Source organism: Drosophila persimilis, unplaced genomic scaffold (genome assembly GCF_003286085.1).
Source record: "Drosophila persimilis strain 14011-0111.01,24,50 unplaced genomic scaffold, DperRS2 tig00000793-arrow-arrow-pilon, whole genome shotgun sequence".
Lineage (NCBI taxonomy): Eukaryota > Metazoa > Arthropoda > Insecta > Diptera > Drosophilidae > Drosophila > Drosophila persimilis.
Genome location: NW_020825354.1, coordinates 1,208,688 through 1,226,338, shown reverse-complemented (window position 1 = coordinate 1,226,338; position 17,651 = coordinate 1,208,688). Strand labels below are relative to the sequence as shown.

Sequence of the window (17,651 nt, the reverse complement as noted above, 5' to 3'; positions counted from 1 at the left end):
GATGCTTGTTAATTAATACGTATTTATTATTTATTGAAACGAACACTCAAAGCCAAACTCAAGCGAATAAAGCATAATTTAAATCCTAAACACTCGGTTCAAAGCAGGGCAGGGCTGGGCCGGTCGTAAGCAATGGTCGTCAAGCAGTAGAAGCTCCAGGAGTTGCTTTGGCTCTCTCTCTCTCTCATCTTGGAATCAGACTGAAAGTTAGATGAAAGCCAAGCGCAACCGCTGGAGCTCCTTCAGCTGTAGGCATTGTTGTTGCTAAGGGAGTGGAGCGAGGACACCGCACTGATGGTCCGCTTGCGGGGCTTGCTCCGCAGGGACTGCTCCGAGTGGCGCAGCTTGCGCAGGTTCAGGTCGTTTTCGTTGATTGTGTTGCAAATGGCCAGGTAGGCCATCAGCTTGGTGGACTTTAGTTCCTTGGCCAGCTGACTGGCCTTCGCCAGGGACTCCTTGAGGCGCTCGAAGCGACTGAGGACCGCGTGCACCTGGCACACCAGGAAGATGCTGTTGTAGCGCCAGATCAGGCTGTTGCAGCTGCGGGCCTCTACGGATGAAGTGGTCACGTCACCAATGGATAGTGAGGAGGGAGCAGGGTGGGGACTCACCATTGAAGGCGCTGCGGGCCAGGACCAGGCTCTTGTCGAAGCGGAACTCCTTGAAGTGTCCGCGGGCCAGCTCGAAGCGCAGATAGGCCCGCTCGATGGGGTAGCGGGAGTTGCGCAGACGCTCTTCCAGCTGATCCATCTTCTGGCTGCGATTTCAAGATGATTACGAGATGATGAAGGGGGGAAAACTCTCCTTTCTTCGTACTTACTTGGATCGATTTTGGCGCGCCTCCTCCTTTTTGATTTCCATGTAGAGATTGGGTCCTCCGAAGCTAACGGTCATGTCCTTGGCCCGCTCTGGCTGCAGCAGGTACAGCAGCAGGCGGTTCTTCGGATTCAAAAAGTCCACGTTCGCTGGCAACGCACACTGATCCACATGGGCCAGGGCCAGGGTGTTATACACGTCGTTGACGAACTCCCACTTCCAGGGCAGCGTGCGGTGCGTCTTCAGGTCAATAATTTTGGACATTATGTGCTCGATGTAGTTCGTCAGGCCCTCGACGTTGCCCGCCGCGCGCAGCTGCCGCACATCCCGCAGCATTCGGACGCAGTCGCGCCTGGTCTGGTACTCCACGTGGAACAGATACCTCTCGCGGCTCCTCTCGCACCTCTCGCTCGTGCTCTGGCATTTCGCCGTCTTGCTGTTGTACAGCGGATTGCGGGCGTGCATCATTTTCTGCAATTCAGAAGTGGATATTCACTCTATCCCTCTGCCCCCCAAGTGGACAAGACCTCACCATGAACTTCCGGACGATCCCATACTGCTCGCCACTGAGCTGCCGCAGATAGGGGGTGGTGCCGTGCATCAGCGGGTTCAGAAAGATCTGATTGCTGCGCAGCTGCTGCAGCAGGGCCACGTCCACGGCACTCCTGCCCAGGTACTGGTGGTTGTAGAAGCTCTTGCTGGCCCGCCGCCGAGCCCGCTCCAGGGAGGTCAGCGTTTCTATCTTCCTCTCGAGGACGCTCTGGACGTCGCATTGTTGCTGCTCCTTCAGCTTCTTCCACAGCGGACGGGGCACAAAGGCGGCTAGCTCCTGCCGACGCCGCAGGACCTCATCGATGGCGGCGCTATTCTGCTGCAAGAATGGTCCGAGCGTGGCGCCAACGGTGTCCTCGAACACGCCCGTAATCTGCACAAGCGGTTGAAGAGGTCCCAAAGGAATGCTACTGACTGCCATGGACTCACCTTCTTCTTGCGAACGTCAAAGCGACGTTGCATCTGGCTGGCGGGATTGTAGAAGCGTGCCTCCGTGTGCAACGTCCGGAGGGTTTCTTCGAATTCGTTGCAGTCGAAGAGGGCGTCGCACTCCGCAATGAGGACGTCAGCGGAGCCCACCACGTTGTTGTCCACCTGCTTCTGGGCCAGCCACATCATGTCCTTGGCCCGAGTAGCGTCCTCGAAGGCTCTCTCCGACTGGGCAATGGATCGCTGGCACAGGCTGCGATGGAACAGGGCCGTGTAATCATTCCGGCAGACTCCCTGCTCGATCGTGCAGTTTCGTATGGATGCGGGCATCTCGGGGCTTGGATACTTGCAGGAACGTTTCTGCTTCTGTGGCTCCTCCTTGCAGACGGCCAGGGCGCGGCCGTAGCACTCGATGGCCTTGCTGTTGAGCAGGCGCCGGCTGTAGTACTTGCCCCAGTCCATGAAGAGTGGCGCCTGCACGCAGGGCGGCCAGTCGATGTGCTGCCAGGCAAAGGCCTCCGGTGCAAGTTTGCCGACTCCTCCTGCTGCTCCTGCTGCTCCTCCCCCTCCAGCCAACCCAACCGTCTCACCCGACACTGCCATAGCGATAGTGGCTAATCCTCAAAATAACAGTTAATTTAACAGTAAATTGGTGAAATTTTCACATGGAAATTTGGCAAAAACAAGCGCAAAGCAATTTCTAAGCCCCAACCGTAGCTGATAACGAAATCGAAAATGATAGATGAATCTCGAATTGAGAATTCCTTCAATGTCTGCTTTGCCTGGGAAAAGGTTTCCATTTCCATTTTGGATGCTAATGGGTTAATGCTTAGCTCTCCCACTCCCACACCCACCACGGAGCATTTCGAGTTGCCCCCAAATGTTGCAATAGCTAAATTGGTGTAGGGAAAGGGTCAGCGAAGCGAGACGGGGCGTGGGGAAACCCCAAAAAGAAGCGCCGAGACGCCCAAAAAAATATGCACCCAGAGAATTCACTTGGCTATAAGTTTTTATACCATTTTATTTGATATTATAATGAAAGTATTTTATTGAAATATATGCGCAATTAAAAATAGATATATTTCATATTTTAATTAAATATATTTCATACAAATTTAGTGTAATATATTTTATTTTAAAAGGTTTTATAGTTATATTAATTATTATTACATTTTTTTATTGCCATGTTTGTATTCAAAACCCGAATATTTAATAGAATTACGACTGTATGTATTTCTTTTTGATATGCCAGTTTTCTCTCAGTGTGGAGTATGCAACAAAAGAAAGGTACGATTAAGGCAACAAAACCAACACCAACACCTGCAAAAAGCAGGCCATGAAAAACAATAACCCTCATAATCGGAAAATATTATATAACACTCTTAATGCCGCAGCTACTGTTGCCCCTGCCGAACCCGTACACGTACTTTGTACCGCCACTGTGACAGCCAGAAATTATTTAATTATTCGTGTTTCTTCCTCCGTGCCGACTGTCTGCGGCTCCGTTGGGGGTATCATCTGGCAGGGCGATTATACGACAATTATTACAATATTTGTTTATAATTTTTAATTGCTTTTATTTTTCACATCATTCGTAAATGGCTTTTGTTTTTGTTTTTGGCTTTGTTTTCGTTTTCGTTTATCTTTTCCTTTGCTTTCGGTTCATTTTTTTTTTGTAATTTTAATTTCGCTTCTTTATATTTTGTTGTTGTTGGATTTTTGTCTTTGCATAAGCGCGACGTGAATTAAATTTTGTGGTCAATGGGAGAGAGGTGTAGAGGAGAGGTGGCCAACGACTACTCTTCATTTGTATGCCAATGGGAGTGTGGGTGTCGTGTCGCTTCCATTTCGTCGACTTTTTTGCGTGTATCTTATTTGCGGAAAGAAAGTTCCCAGACGAAAAAAGTGCCACAAATGCAGCGGGACGGGGTACCAGCTGTGGGCAGTCGCCAATTAAATGTTGTTTTTTTTTTCCTGCTGCTACTGGCTTTTATTATTTGGCAGAAGCGCAACAAGCACTGGTAGACCAGAGTCTTGCGAAAAAATGTGGCCAAAAACAAAGGCAATGTCGAGAAAACGGCAGACGGCAGGGGCGGCAGCTTCGCATTTCAATTAAATGTCGCATCGGCAGCAGCAAAAAAAAAAAAATAGTTTTACTGTATTTTTGGGTATTTTGGAATATGAGGAAATTATACAAGGTTGTCCGCTCTCGCAACGCGCTCTCTTTGCGGGTCTTACCTAGCTCGTTCTTCGCTCTCTTATCAACCATGGCGTCAAAGCGCTCTCAGCAGACCCGAAAGAGAGTAGCGGTTTCATCATGGGCACGTGTGTCTCTTGCTCTCTCGATCTGTTCTCTTTCTTATTCTATGCGCTCTCTGCAAGTAGAGTACATATGTGTATTGGGCTAAGACCTCATTTGCTTGCAGCAATTACAGTGGGCTTAAGAACTAATCGTACATATATGTACAGTGGCATTAAGGGGATAATACTCATACTGTATGTGGGTGCTTCGACAACTGTTTCTGTAGTACAGTAGTACAGTTCACTGTCTGCCCAGAGCTGAAGAAGATCGATTGAGAGATTCCAAAATCGCAGAAAGTTTGGAAGTTGAAGTATTTATAATGATAAGTCGCCTGGCAGCGACTTCACCCTCTTTCACCTCGACTTTATTAGGCAATTACAAACGAGGGGGAACGTTGTGAGTTGCTGCGGAGACCGTAACTCTACATTTATACCCGATACTAAGTCAGTATGGCTCTCCTCCGGCAGACGCCGCTAATATATATAGACACGACAAAGAGTGCGTGCGAGAGAGACCGAAAATCAGCCTGAGCGTGACGTCGGGCGCTGCGTAGCCACTGCAAATTGATTTGTTGATCTAGGCTACAAAAATAATCCGAACTAGATCAGATTGAGCAATCTGATAGATATGGTCATTATCTATGATTCTGCGTTTTTAGTTTTCTCCAATGTGCAGTATTGTGGATGCAACAGATTTTCGTCCTTTGTGTAGCCGAAAAGGGGTGGGGCGAAATTCTGAGATATACGTTTTATAGTGAGATCTAACAGAAGTGCGGATACCAAATTTGGTTACTCTAGCCTTAATAGTCTCTGAGATTTGTGGATGCCCCAGATTTTCGTCCTTTGCGGGGGCGGAAGGGGGTGTGGCGAAATTTGGACACGAAACGGTCAAAGTCCGATATCACAGGAGTGTGGATACCAAATTTGGTTGCTCTGGCTCTTATAGGTTCTGAGATCCTTGAAATCATATTTTGCAATTGGCAAAACCGACCATGAAACCTTTGTGTTAGAGAGAGACAGAGCGAGAAAGAATGAAATTGTTTTCTTGATTCTGGCTATAATAATTTTACGATCTGGTTGAGATTTTACACTCTAGAAGATATGATCATCCTCTACGATTCTGCGTTTTTGGTTTTATCGTATCTTTAAAAATGTGGATGCCACGGATTTTCGTCCTTTGTGGGGGCGGAAGTGGGCGGGGCGAAGTTTTGAAATATTTTTGTAGCAGTGACATATCACAGAAGTCTGAATCCAAAACATCGTTGCTCTAGTTCTTATAGTCTTTGAGCACTAGGCGCTGAAGGGGACGGACAGACGGACGGACGAACGGACGGACGGACGGACAGACGGACAGACAGACAGACAGACAGACAGGGCTCAATCGACTCGGCTATTGATGCTGATCAAGAATATATATACTTTAAGGGGTCGGAAACGATTCCTTCTGGACGTTACACACATCCACTTTTACCACAAATCTAATATACCCCAATACTCATTTTGAGTATCGGGTATAAAAACAGGAGGAGGAGGAGGTTGCTGGCCACCACTTAGTATAGAATGTAAGTCAATTATTTAAATAGTTTGCAATGATTCAAAGTGTCTTTCTCAGCGTTAAGCTCATGGGACCGTGAATTTGTGGAATAGACCTACTTTTTGGGATACAACCTCGATAAAGTGGTAGCTTTTGCTTTTTTTAATAGATTTTCGCATCAAAGCTAATGAAATGATATGCCAATTGGTTGAATAAAGAGGCTGTATCATGGCCTTTTACACTCAGATTTATATAAACCATATCTTAAACGCACTGCATGCACATGTTAAGTGTTTGAATTTCCTTAGCTCAGAAATCATCAATTTTATTGGCTGTGGCGCTGCCCGATTGGCCACCTCGACCCCTCCCTTGACACCGCTGCCCAATTAGCCATACCGCACACGCCCTGTTGCATGCACAAACAGCCAGGACTACAGCAGAGCCTGTCAACGTGTCCCAGAGACGCACACTCGTATGCGACATTGCTGACTTTGCATGTCCAGGTGCAAATTGGGCTCAGCCCGGTCGGTTTGGCGCCGCTGAACGTTGACATTGTGTCAACAGCGAAAGAACATGCTGCCGCACACATGGCTCCGATGAGGAGCCATCTAAGCCGGAAACTGGTAAGGGGGTTGATGGAGGCCCAATGACACGGGAAGACGTTGGGGTAATTGGCCGGAATATGTGCCCGGGCAGAGCACTCTGTCGGCATGACCCTGACCCAAAGAAGACCTCAAGTTCGCACTAAGTCACAGTGGTGGCCCGCAAAAGTGGAAGCCTGTGAGAGCAAAATGATTGCCTCACAAGTTCTGCGTTGGGTTTCGGGTAGCCTTTAAAGCTGTTCGTGTTGTTTCTACTCCCTATAGAGAGCACTTGAGTAGTAGGAATGTGGTTCAGCTTTTTGACTGGGAAAGCCTGAAGCCGAACTCTAAATAAATATGCTTATTGCCAGGAAATATAATGTCCGAAAAATACACTTAATTCCACTATCTATACGATCAATGCCAAAAGTAGAGGTACAGACAAAAGTATTAAAAGTAGTTCCGTCTGGGTCTTATCTCATTTGTTCGTCTTCGCTGCTAATTCATTTCCAGTACATTACCAACAACATATCCTCTACTTAACCATTTTCGAACATACATACCCTTTCACGTATATAGTTTTCCTCAGGCTTCTGTTACCATGGATCCTATATTTAATCGTCTAGTAATGATAATAGAACTCTATACCAGACGGTTACAGCCTGGGTCTGGGTTCTATTTCTCGTAGAACAATAGCAGATGACTTGTTCTTTAATACACACATATTTTACAGAGCAATGGTACCGGTACTACAGGGAACAAATTGTGTTTAGGGGATATATATGAGGACTGGACCACCAAGGTCGAGGCCACCATAAGTCAGCCTTGCATTCTGTGTAAATGATGAAAACTTTTGAAACTATTACATTTCAAAACAGTTCCAAGAACTGCTGGAAACTCTCGATCTCTTCAGCACACGTGGCATCCCCGGGGTATTGACGCCGATGACACAGTGCCCCGCCAACGCTTCTGTCAGAACTTTTAGCCTTTTCTCGGCTAAGTTTATGAGTGGAGGGAGTCAGAGTGAGGCCACAGCGAGATTGATATTTGGCAGTCGGAGAGAGAGAAAATAAGTTAGAAACAGTTGAGTTATTCAGAAGGCACTACCGTTTGAGGCTTAATACTCCTACTAACGCTTCAGTGTATTTGTTTTGAGTAATTAGTGCCGACAGTGAGAGATATTTTGACTTGGATTCTGCCTCTCTCTGGCTTGGACTCATATGTGTCGCTGCATCACCTGCCATACAATTCGCACCTCGACTGTGAGCCAAGTCAGCCTGCCAGAGTCAGGGGCGTGCCAATGTGCCACCACTGTGCCGAATCGGCAGGCAGCAGTCTTCGGGTAGCGGCGTCCTCGTGGCCAGGCCCATGCTTGACGCGGCCCTCGTGCGTGCAGCATCAGACGGCGCCTTCAGTCCACATTTTTCTCGCCTTGTGGCAGGTCGCTGTCGCTCGCCGAATCGGGAGAGTCCGCCCCAGTCACAGTACACGGAGTCAGACGCCGCAGCGACGTGAAATTTCAGTTAAAGATTTGAAAGTGCCAACGCCTCGTTGGAGATACAATCCGAAGTGCCAAAGATCATTGCAGGAGGAGGTGAGTGATGTTGTGCCACTTGACACTTGCCATTTGTCACTGTTTGGTAACTATAGCTTTATCGTGTGTTGGCCCTTTCCTGGAACTTCACTTGTAATCTCTGCCCAATTCATTATTTATGGGAAAGTGTCAAGTGTCCAGGCCGCTCTTCATTTTGTGGCCAAAACACAGTTTGTTGTGTTCCCTTGTTGAAAGCCATTAACATGAATCTTTCATTTCATTACATTCTATTTGCCCTAGGCCGACCACTTATGATTGCAGGGAGGCTCCGAAGGAGAGATGATTTCCACTCCCACATATGACGTTTTTATGGGGCCCTCGAGTGTGTTTTGTCCTGGGCTTATGGCCAAAACTTGCTTTGTTTTAGTTTCAGTGTCAGTCCGAGACGATTACAGTGGCATTGCCTTTTCATGGCAGCAGGACGATGACTTTCGCCCAGTCCCAGTCCAAAGAATGGCTTGGTTCATCAACTATGGCTATGGAGAGACGCAGTCCCTCAGCCCTCAACGCTCCTCCCGGTCTAATCCTAGCAGGATTCATTTGTATTGTGGTTACCACCGATGCCAGGTGGCAGTTTTTGTTTTCAGCCTCGCTTCCCTTTTCCGTTTCCATTTCCATTTTGTGTCATTGGAGAAGACAATGTGGGACCCGGCCCCCCGCCCCCCTCCACGAGGCGTATACTTAATATTTATGCCACACTGATGATTGCTGGGCTCCTGCACCTGCTCCTCGATAGCAATTGTGGCAGCAGAGTGGCAGCGTTTCGGTAATCAGCCGTGTGTGTGCAACGCTGCAATTTCCTGCCAACTGACAATGCTTTCAATTGCCCCCCGGCCCGCCAAGTGCCCCCTCGTCGGAGCATGCGACTGATTGGCTTCAATGCCTGATGCCAGAGCTGCATAATGCCGATCCAATCACCCATTGCAGCCATCTAAACGTTTGTGCACACAGAGATAGGGCTGCGAAGTGCAGAGTGCTAGCGGGAGCGGGAGCGGGGCAGGGTACACTTGTATATCATGAAATATGCATGACAGGTGCTGAGTGATTCGGGGCGCCATCAGTCCGCCAGTCCGCCAGCCGACGACTGAAGAGAGAAGCGCATCCATAATTCAAGCAGCACTGAAATGGAAGCAACTGCAAATGTGCAATTCAATCGCAGGGGATGGTAGCTGCAGCTGCTGCAGTTGTACCATTTATGCCACTCCAGAATCAGAATCACCAGAAGAAAGGACTTTCAAATGTGGAATGATAATATTAAAACTGTTGCCAGTTGCCAGCAATCCACATTAAGATGTCTGCGACTGGGACTGGTACTGCGACTGGCAGCCCTTCTATCCCCCTCCGAAGCGTTGCCCCTGAAGACATGCAACAGTTAACAGTCCGATGTATAATTTAATTGGCTTAGCTTGAGCTCTGGGCTTAGGGCTCTCTCAGCTCTCTAGGCCCCTCTAGGCTTTGTCGCTGCTCCATTTTACGGCGATGACAAGGAGCAGTGGGGAGCATTACCCTCCCGATGGCTGGCAGGGGCCCGCGGGGCTGTCGCTAAAGCATCGTAAAACGGTGCGTATCAAATTATCGTTAGATTTATTGCCCGCCAGCCAGGCAGTTGCTCCCATTCTGAGGGCTTTTCGTTTTACAATTTTATGAGGGCCACCAGCAAAAAAAGGACAACAAAGAAGTGGTTACCAAAAAAATCAGCAGTACAACACAAAGTACGAACCCGAACGACATATAGAATGCATACAACTTTCGATTTATGGGAGAGACGGCAGTTAAAAGTGTTCGTGTGTGCAACACATCACATACTCCACTGAATATTTGTTCTGGGTTCTCCTCCTAAGCCTTCACGATTGGGTTGGAATAGTTTTTGAAGTGCCCCTAAAAGTGGTTTGCAGCTGGAAACCATTCATCGATCAGCGACTGGCAAGACTGATATTTACCCACCAAATTGGTTTACTCAATGCTCATTCTTCTCCATGGAATTCAAAATAAAATAGTGCAATAATGGAATAAATTGGTCAAAATATATCTGCTAAGCCTCCCAGCAGATGCTGCTGCTGTTTCCTGGCTGTACGGGCAGTGAGGAGTAAGACCGAGGCGGATCCAAGGTTGTCCCAGTTTGAAGGAGATTGGCATCTCTAAATTTTTTGGCTCACTGTTTGGCTAGTCATCATTTGATGGCAATCGAATCGCTTTTTTATATTGCATTTTTCATCCATCATCCTGTAAAGTATGCTTTTCTTGCAGCCCAAAAGTAGACTCGTCTCTTGCTTGATTTAGTTTTTATTCATTGAAATATTCATCTTAAAGTTTGCTGTTTAATAGTGGAATGCAGCCTGGCAAGAGGGAACACGAGGGCTTTGGAATTTTTGCATATAGAGAAGCTCATTTTGTTAGACCATAAAAAAACCTATCCAGAAAGGAATTTGCTCGAATTGTTCATGTAGTTTGGATACTAGATAAAAACTTCTGCGATTTTCTGAGGGGATAAAGAAATGACAATGATATCGGATATTTTATTTTTCGGAGTGCAAAATATTATAACGATCCGAAAAATGCAGTAAACTGAACCACAAAATTGTTGTATTTAATTCGTATATTTTATTTTTCTACCTGGTACTCGAAGAATTTGAGGGTACATATATATATTTGATATGTTTCGAAAGTGGATGTGTTGATACCCACAAGGGTATATAGCTATATAGCAATATCGCTATCTATGTTCGCCCGTCCGTCTATCTTGATTGACAATTAGTTTTTAGAGACTATAAGATCTACAGAAACCACAATTTTTGAAGAAACGAGAAAACCAAAAATGCAGAATCTTAGAGAATGACCATATCTAGCAGCTTGTCGAATCTGGTTCAAATCGAATCAATATTAAAGCCAGAAGGAACAAATGAAATAGCAGTGGCTACGCAATCTCTCTCTCACTAACACACACGCACTCTTCGTCGTGCAATGTGCGCGCCTTTTGGCGGAAGAGAGCGACTGGAAGCGACTGGAAGCGACTGGAAGCGACTGGTTATGGTGAACGAATAGGAAAAAGATTTTAAAATACCTTTAAGGAAAAATTTAAGCCAGTCACATCTAATGTATAAAAATCTTTTAAAATGTTTGACCGATTTTACCAAACAACATATAAAATATAGTGTATAAATAGTATAAATCAAAGTTGAATATATACCGACTGAGTACCGGGTATAAAGTGGAGCACAACGTTCCCCATCGTTAATTTTGTGGCACTCACAATCGAATTAAGAATCTGAAATTAAGAATACTTCATACATTTTGCTCCTCTTTGCTCCTCTTTGCTTCTGCTACGCGTCTCATCTTCATTTACGAGTATCCCTAGCAGTAGATTGAAATGTAAGTCATTCGTTTTCAGAGGCTTGTTTCCAGGAAAAATCTTGAAAGTTGTGTAAGGATATACCCAGGCAGTATGTGGCTTTGTTGGTTTGCCATTATGCACCAGGGGCACATGTACATGATGTGTGTACTTTATTCCACTAGCGAGTCGCAAGGGCAGAAAACATGCTTCCCTATTATGCCATAAGCTCTTGATGGGTGGACGGTGGCGGCGGCTTGAACACGACAGCAACAGGCAGAAAATGTCCTGCGTATCCGCCGTACTCTTGTCACCGCCCCCCGCCACTTGCCAAATCTCCCAGGCAACCAGGGGGGCAGCCTCCTTGGCGTTCTTAAGCCCATCAAACTCGAACAGACAACGTCGAGTTTTATAAAATTCATTAAGCATTTTAAATATGCATGAACATAATTTGGTCGTGCAACTCCGGCAAGGACACGCTGTGGCAGCCGCTTACTGTCCTGCTAATTGAAACAGAATTCCAATTCCCTCGGGCCATCATCTCTTCCTAAATCGTATATTGTTCCATCCGGATCTCAAGACTTTGCATCGAATCTATAATTTGGTCAACAAAAATTTGAGGAAACTTTCAGCGCTTTGGGATCGGCAACAGTCTACGCTGAATAGAAAATGTAGCAAAATCATAGGTTGGGGCCACCGAAGAAGCAAAGGAATGAAGGAGGATCAGGCTTGGCTACGGCTCCGGCTCCCACTCCTACTCCTGCTTGTTGTTTGCTTATTCTGTTGCTAGAAAAGTTTCGCCTCGTAGCTTACTTTCTTTTTCATTTCCACATTTTCCGCTGTTGTTGCCACTTGTTGAAAATCGTTAATTTATGATGATTGCGTAAAGAAACTTCGGACTGTTCGGATGCTTCCTTCGGTGTTGGATTTCCACCTCCATTTTTTTATGCACTGAAACAAATTGTTTAAAATCGAATACTGGAAATGGGAAAGGTTATAGCTTTAGGGCGTTTCCAAAAACCTATATTCCAAAAAGATAAATTTAAACAAATTCACTTCAAGACAGGATTGTAAAGAGTTCTATCTTAATACCATGGAATAACCTTTATATAGCAATTCCATATGAAATTTTCAAGGAATATCAGGCTGATCAGGAAAAAACTTTCTCTCAGAAGGGAAAACATTCTAAATGGAAGAGTATTCCGCATTACGGACTGTCAAAAACAGGCCGTAGGCACTCCACTCTTTTACCCGACTTAGGAACCATTTTATGCACCGATTTTTGCCAGTGTATCTCCGATGGGAGATATAGGTGTGTGGGTGGGTGGGCGACAGGAAAATGTGTCTGTCAAGGTTTCTGCGTAAAATTTTTCCCACTTACACAGTTTTCAATTTTTTTGTGAATCGACACGTGTTGGTCTGGCAAATTGGTCGTGCCCTCTTATCTTCCCGTACAGCGAAAGCTCCCTCGACGAATTCTCAATAAAGGATCCACCTTTAGGGTCCGTCCAGGACAGCCTTCACTGTATTGCTATCCTCCAGGCTTTGTTTATTTCGCTTAGGAACTTTTTAGGTATGTTCATTGCCGGTGGCAAGCGGTTGTCGCACTATAAACCATACACTTGCAACAGCAGTAATGGGATGCCACATAGCCATAGAGGCGGGCGGCAAGGAGGTAGGTCATGCATTTAGAGGCATCTGTGCAGAAACATGCAGATAATGCAAAACAAAAACATTGTAAACGAGGCAAACATGGAGGCAAGAAGCCAAGCCAGCGAAGCCTTGGGCTCTGGGGTCTGGGATTGGAAAAGTGCTGCCAGAGCTTCGTGGGGACAATGTGGGGTAGTGCGGTTTAGCGGTGGAGCAGATTCTAGACAGCTTTGTTAGCACTTGAGACGCCGCGCCGCCAGAGGACAACACAAATACAACAATCGTCACAGCCGAGGGGAGAAGGACAACTGGCAAAGGCGGCATTAAGGTTCAAAGACCAAGTGCGGGGTCTAACAGGAAACGGAAGAGCGGAACGGAAGCTGAAGCTGGGAAAAAATTGTTGCAAGCATGGAAATCGAGGAGACTCACTTGGATGCAGATTAGGAATGCACAAGGGCGGGGATTCCCATTTAAGAGCACTTACTCGTGTAACCCTGCAATGGACAAATGCGGCCAATCATAGGCCAATCCTTATTTGGATGAATCTTAGATGCATTACAAAATTTTGATATTGTAATTTGAAATTTGATATGGAACATTTTTGTATGTTTTTCTCAGAAATTGATTCCTTTCAAACGGCCATTTTCGTTTTGACCGCTTCCGCTTCCACCTTTACAACACAACTGTGGCTTTCAGCCATGGTTAACATGAATAATTAGCAGGAAAATACATTGAAATTACATGTTTAATTATGCAAATGAAATAAACATTTGTTGCTACATTAGCTCGTTGACATTCGTTCGAAATGTCACTCTTTAAATCGCGAATGTTTGAATTTAATAAAAACTATTTCATTTAAAAACTAAACAAACAAACTTGGGCATAGTGTCCCAATAGTGTCCTTTAGCTGATCCCTGGCCCCTTGCGCCTCTGCCTCGGCCATCATCGGACGCCACACGGAAGTATGCCAGCAAAAGGACATGCTTACGACCATGTGGAATTTTTTCAACGATGTTGTCCACGAAATATTTAAGAGATTTGTGGAGAAAGCAGGAGCTGGAGCAGGAGCAGTGGCAGAAGCCTGGGTCAGGTCTGTCCATGACCTCCCATATGTCCAAATTAATATATTTTTGTGCGTGCAATTATTGGCAATTCAGCTTTTGCGGGTCTTAATTATACTTTAATTAACTGAAGGCATAAAGCAATAAAAGCTTAACAAATGCATAATGTGCAAAGAGAGAGGTAAAGAGATATAGAATGAAATGCATAACATCTCGTATGTGAAACCATCTTCAGTCGGAGAAAATGAGACACTTTTGCCGCAAGTATCTCTCACTTTGTTTCACATTTTATTCCATCGTTGTGTCTGTCTTTGTGTCTTTTAACCTACCTCTAACTCTGCTTCCTTTACTGTCTGCCTTTTAACCTCTCTCTAACTCTGTGTTTCCTTTAATGTCTGTCAATGCTCGTTAGAGTGGGAGTCAGAGTCAGTCAGTGCATTTTGAATCCACATCTTGCACTAATCCTCTTTGTATGACTATATATGAACATGAATATAATATAAACAATTATAAATAAATAGGCCCTATTCCTATTCCTATTTTCTATTAGATGATTAATTGGGAAATACATATGCATGTAGAATGCTCGATTAGGGGGTAGTACCTGTAAACAGACATTGTCTGATATTTGTGCAATTTCTGGACATGAATATTATATTTAATGGTAATTTTGTTCTCCATTAAGCAGTCTCGTTTTCCTTCTGTTAATTCTGGCCAGACTTTATCAATATTTTAAAGAGGATGGTATTTGCTTGAGTTAATAATACTAGACCAATACTGCTACTAATACATTAAGACTAGTTGTGCATCTGTTTAAGAGACTTTAGAGATTGTCTAAGTGTGACAGTACATGAGTTTCCTCAAAGTATGTTTCTTATAGGCTTAGCTGTTGAAGTACCTTAGACCATTCATATATCGTGTTGCTAAGGGCTGTTGAAAGTACTCGTCCATAGATCATTTTAAAAAATGAATGCAGTTCCAGTGGCATTCTGTAAGCCAGTCTCTTATCAGCGTTGTCCTTATTCCCAGGAGCAGTTCTTTGGCTGTTTGCAGTAGCTGCTTCTCCTGTCACTGTCATGGGTTCTACGGCATCTACGTCACTCCAGAGAGTCCGTACGGAAATGTGGCCAGCTACCTCCCACGGCTGTTTTTTTGGCAGTAAGTTTAACAATTCATTTGGCTGCTAATTGTTTTCGAGCAGCAAGCGATGCACTAGAGCGGCGCTCATTACTCAAGTTTCGGTGTGGAGCTGCTGTGTGCTGAAGTTTTTCGTCGTACTGGAGCTCTATTCACTTAATGTGACGGCTAAAAATGCTCCCCAAGCTGGTTCACTGGGGGAAATAGCAATTTTTTACTGCATTGCAAAGATTCAGCCCATTCTTCATTTGCTAAATATTGTTTGCCGAAGCTGAACAGGGCTCATCGATTCAGAAGTATCTTGAAGTGAGTTCTGTGCTCTTTAACATTTCCTGATGCAATCCAAATACATTTAAACTCGTATGTATATCTTCGGAAAGAATATTTACCAAATCGATTGTCTACAAGTAACTTTGAGGGCAGTCCATTCTGCACTTAAAGGTCCTTTGCTACTAAAACTTTGCCCTGTTGCTATGACAATATTTGACTGCTTTCTTGAATTAATTCGTTTCAGGTTCATTACTCGAATGATTACAGAACTTGCATAATTTGTTTTATGGAAATTTTATTCATCATTAGGAAATTCGTTCAACTGTTCGTCTCCCTGGCCAAGTTTCTGTTTCTGTGGGCGAGTTCATGTCAAAACTTTGCCAAGTGGCCGCTAAGCAGGGCCAGAATTTAGCTGAATTAGCTGGCCAGCTCCAGCAGTCATTGGTGGACCTGTCTAATTAATTTTCGGTTCGCCTGCTAGCTTTACTGTCGTTATTAACACACAGCCAAAGGACCCACTGGGCCATATCCCAGGAGCCCAACCGTCCAATGGTTATCATAAGTTGACATGGACAGGACATTCATAAATACATATGTCCTAGCATGTATGGAAATGTAATTTGAAATTTTCGGTACACAGGACATATCCGAAATAAAACAGAGCCAGCAGAGGGCCATGGAATGCCAGAAGGGTGCATGTAGCTACATGCTTGGGTGGGTGGGATACGCATATGCATTTGAAAAGCACACGCATACAGACACAGAAATAGAGCAGCAACAGCCATGTTTATCTGTGGGTGGGAGAGAGTTTCGAAAGTTAATTAAAACACAATGCGCCATTTTCGATCTGCTGCTGAATGGGGCAGCATTTTAGTCCTCCTCTAAGTGAGAGTAATGGTTGGCCTGTCAGGAGGAGTTAAAGCGGAGAGTCTGAGCTCGTTAGAAGTAACAACATCTAGGACAGGGAGTGTCCTGCAGTGAGTACTGCCTAAATTTAATTTTGGCCACGGATGACATCCTCTGCTCTGCTGCCAGAAAAAATATTTGCCCAAGTTGAAAGGAAATGCAACAAGAAAGAACGACTGTGGGATGCTCAGCATATAATAAGTTGTGCCAAGAATACCCTCACTCTGTTGGGTGAACACCCCCAGTGCATCCAGCTTGCCAGGAGGCTGTCGATCATTCAAGATTCCACTGTACGAGTAGATCCCCTCAGAAATTCTGGGAAATTCTCAGCGCAGTTGGTGACCAGCGAGGAGTGCTAGACAAGTTCCCAAAGCGAACACAGAAACTTGTAAAAAAGTTGAGCAAATGAGCAAAACGTGCCAAGGGGACGGAAAGGGGGTGTACGCGGAATTCGGAGGAGCTGTCGCTGGGCTGGCAAATGTCACTTAAAAAGTTTTGGTTTTTTTTTGGCCTGGTGAACAGACCAATTTTTTTTCTGAGTTGTCCTCTACTTTTTTGGGTCCGCGGAACGCTGGAGAAATTTTAATTGAAACTGACAAGATATGTACGTACGAACGCACATATGTAGGTCTCAGAGCCTGGGAGATGGATACAGAAGAGAACTGCAGTGACTGCGTGCGCGTTGGAAAAACAATGCATTGAGAGGACATCAACGTGAGTGTCACTTAAGACGAAAGATGTACGGATACAACTGGCAACTGATAGAAAGGCGGACACGATGTTCAATAATGTTAAGCATACACACATCATTGATTGTTTAAATATGTGGAGATTTTAAATGATGGATTGATGTTGTCATAAAGACTGTGATTGCGAACAGCTCTTGTCGATAATTACAAGACACTCCAGGAGAAACATAATAATAATATACATTATACGAACAGCTAACATTGGTGTCTTAGTCTTTGACATTCCTGGAAATTAAGCAAAGCATAAAAGCTTTTCAAGTAATTATTCATTATGACAATAATAGCAATAGGTAATTATAATTTGTACTAGCTGACCCGGCAAACCGTTTTTCTCAGTATTTTCAACTACTTCTGTTGCTCCGAACGATGTCATTTGAAAGCAGGAATTGTACGTATAGAGCAAGCTGTTCAACGGCTCTGTTGGTGTCTCAATTTGAGGTATTTAGCTACCAATCAGTACTCTCTTTGAGTGTACCGGCACGCTTGTCTCCCTTCCAATTGTCATTGCTGATTTCCTTCATCTCGTGCCTCTTGTGACGTGCTCACACGCACATTTTCGTTATCTTGTTGGATTCGTTCGTCTGTTCTTTCTGCTGTACTATTTTACATGTTTCTTATAAGAATGAAAATATATAACCTATGCCTTAGGCAGTAGTATAACTGGTATTATAAGGCTGGCATTGGAGCGATCGATCTGCAAAGGTATGTTAAGCCACGGCCCCGGCAGTTATCATTTCATTCCC

The 17,651-nt window shown here is 44.9% G+C and overlaps 1 protein-coding gene across 1 annotated transcript; it reads right to left on the bottom strand.

Moving 5' to 3' along the window:
• Positions 1-9: 9 nt before the first annotated feature.
• LOC6598424 lies at positions 10-2,457 on the bottom strand. Its single transcript, XM_002023566.2, has 5 exons — positions 1,798-2,457; positions 1,349-1,741; positions 821-1,287; positions 612-757; positions 10-550 (listed from the first exon to the last, which is right to left on the bottom strand). The coding sequence occupies exons 1-5, from the start codon at positions 2,398-2,400 to the stop codon at positions 243-245; spliced, it is 1,917 nt and encodes a 638-aa protein (XP_002023602.1). The 5' UTR covers positions 2,401-2,457; the 3' UTR covers positions 10-242.
• Between the last annotated feature and the right edge of the window lie 15,194 nt (positions 2,458-17,651).

Coding starts and splice junctions, on each gene's coding strand:
- LOC6598424 (XM_002023566.2), bottom strand. CDS start 2,400: ATGGCAGTGTCGGGTGAGACGGTTGGGTTGGCTGGAGGGGGAGGAGCA. Junction 1,742..1,797: donor TTGACGTTCGCAAGAAGAAG/GTGAGTCCATGG, acceptor CCGCTTGTGCAG/ATTACGGGCGTGTTCGAGGA. Junction 551..611: donor GGCCCGCAGCGCCTTCAATG/GTGAGTCCCCAC, acceptor CTTCATCCGTAG/AGGCCCGCAGCTGCAACAGC.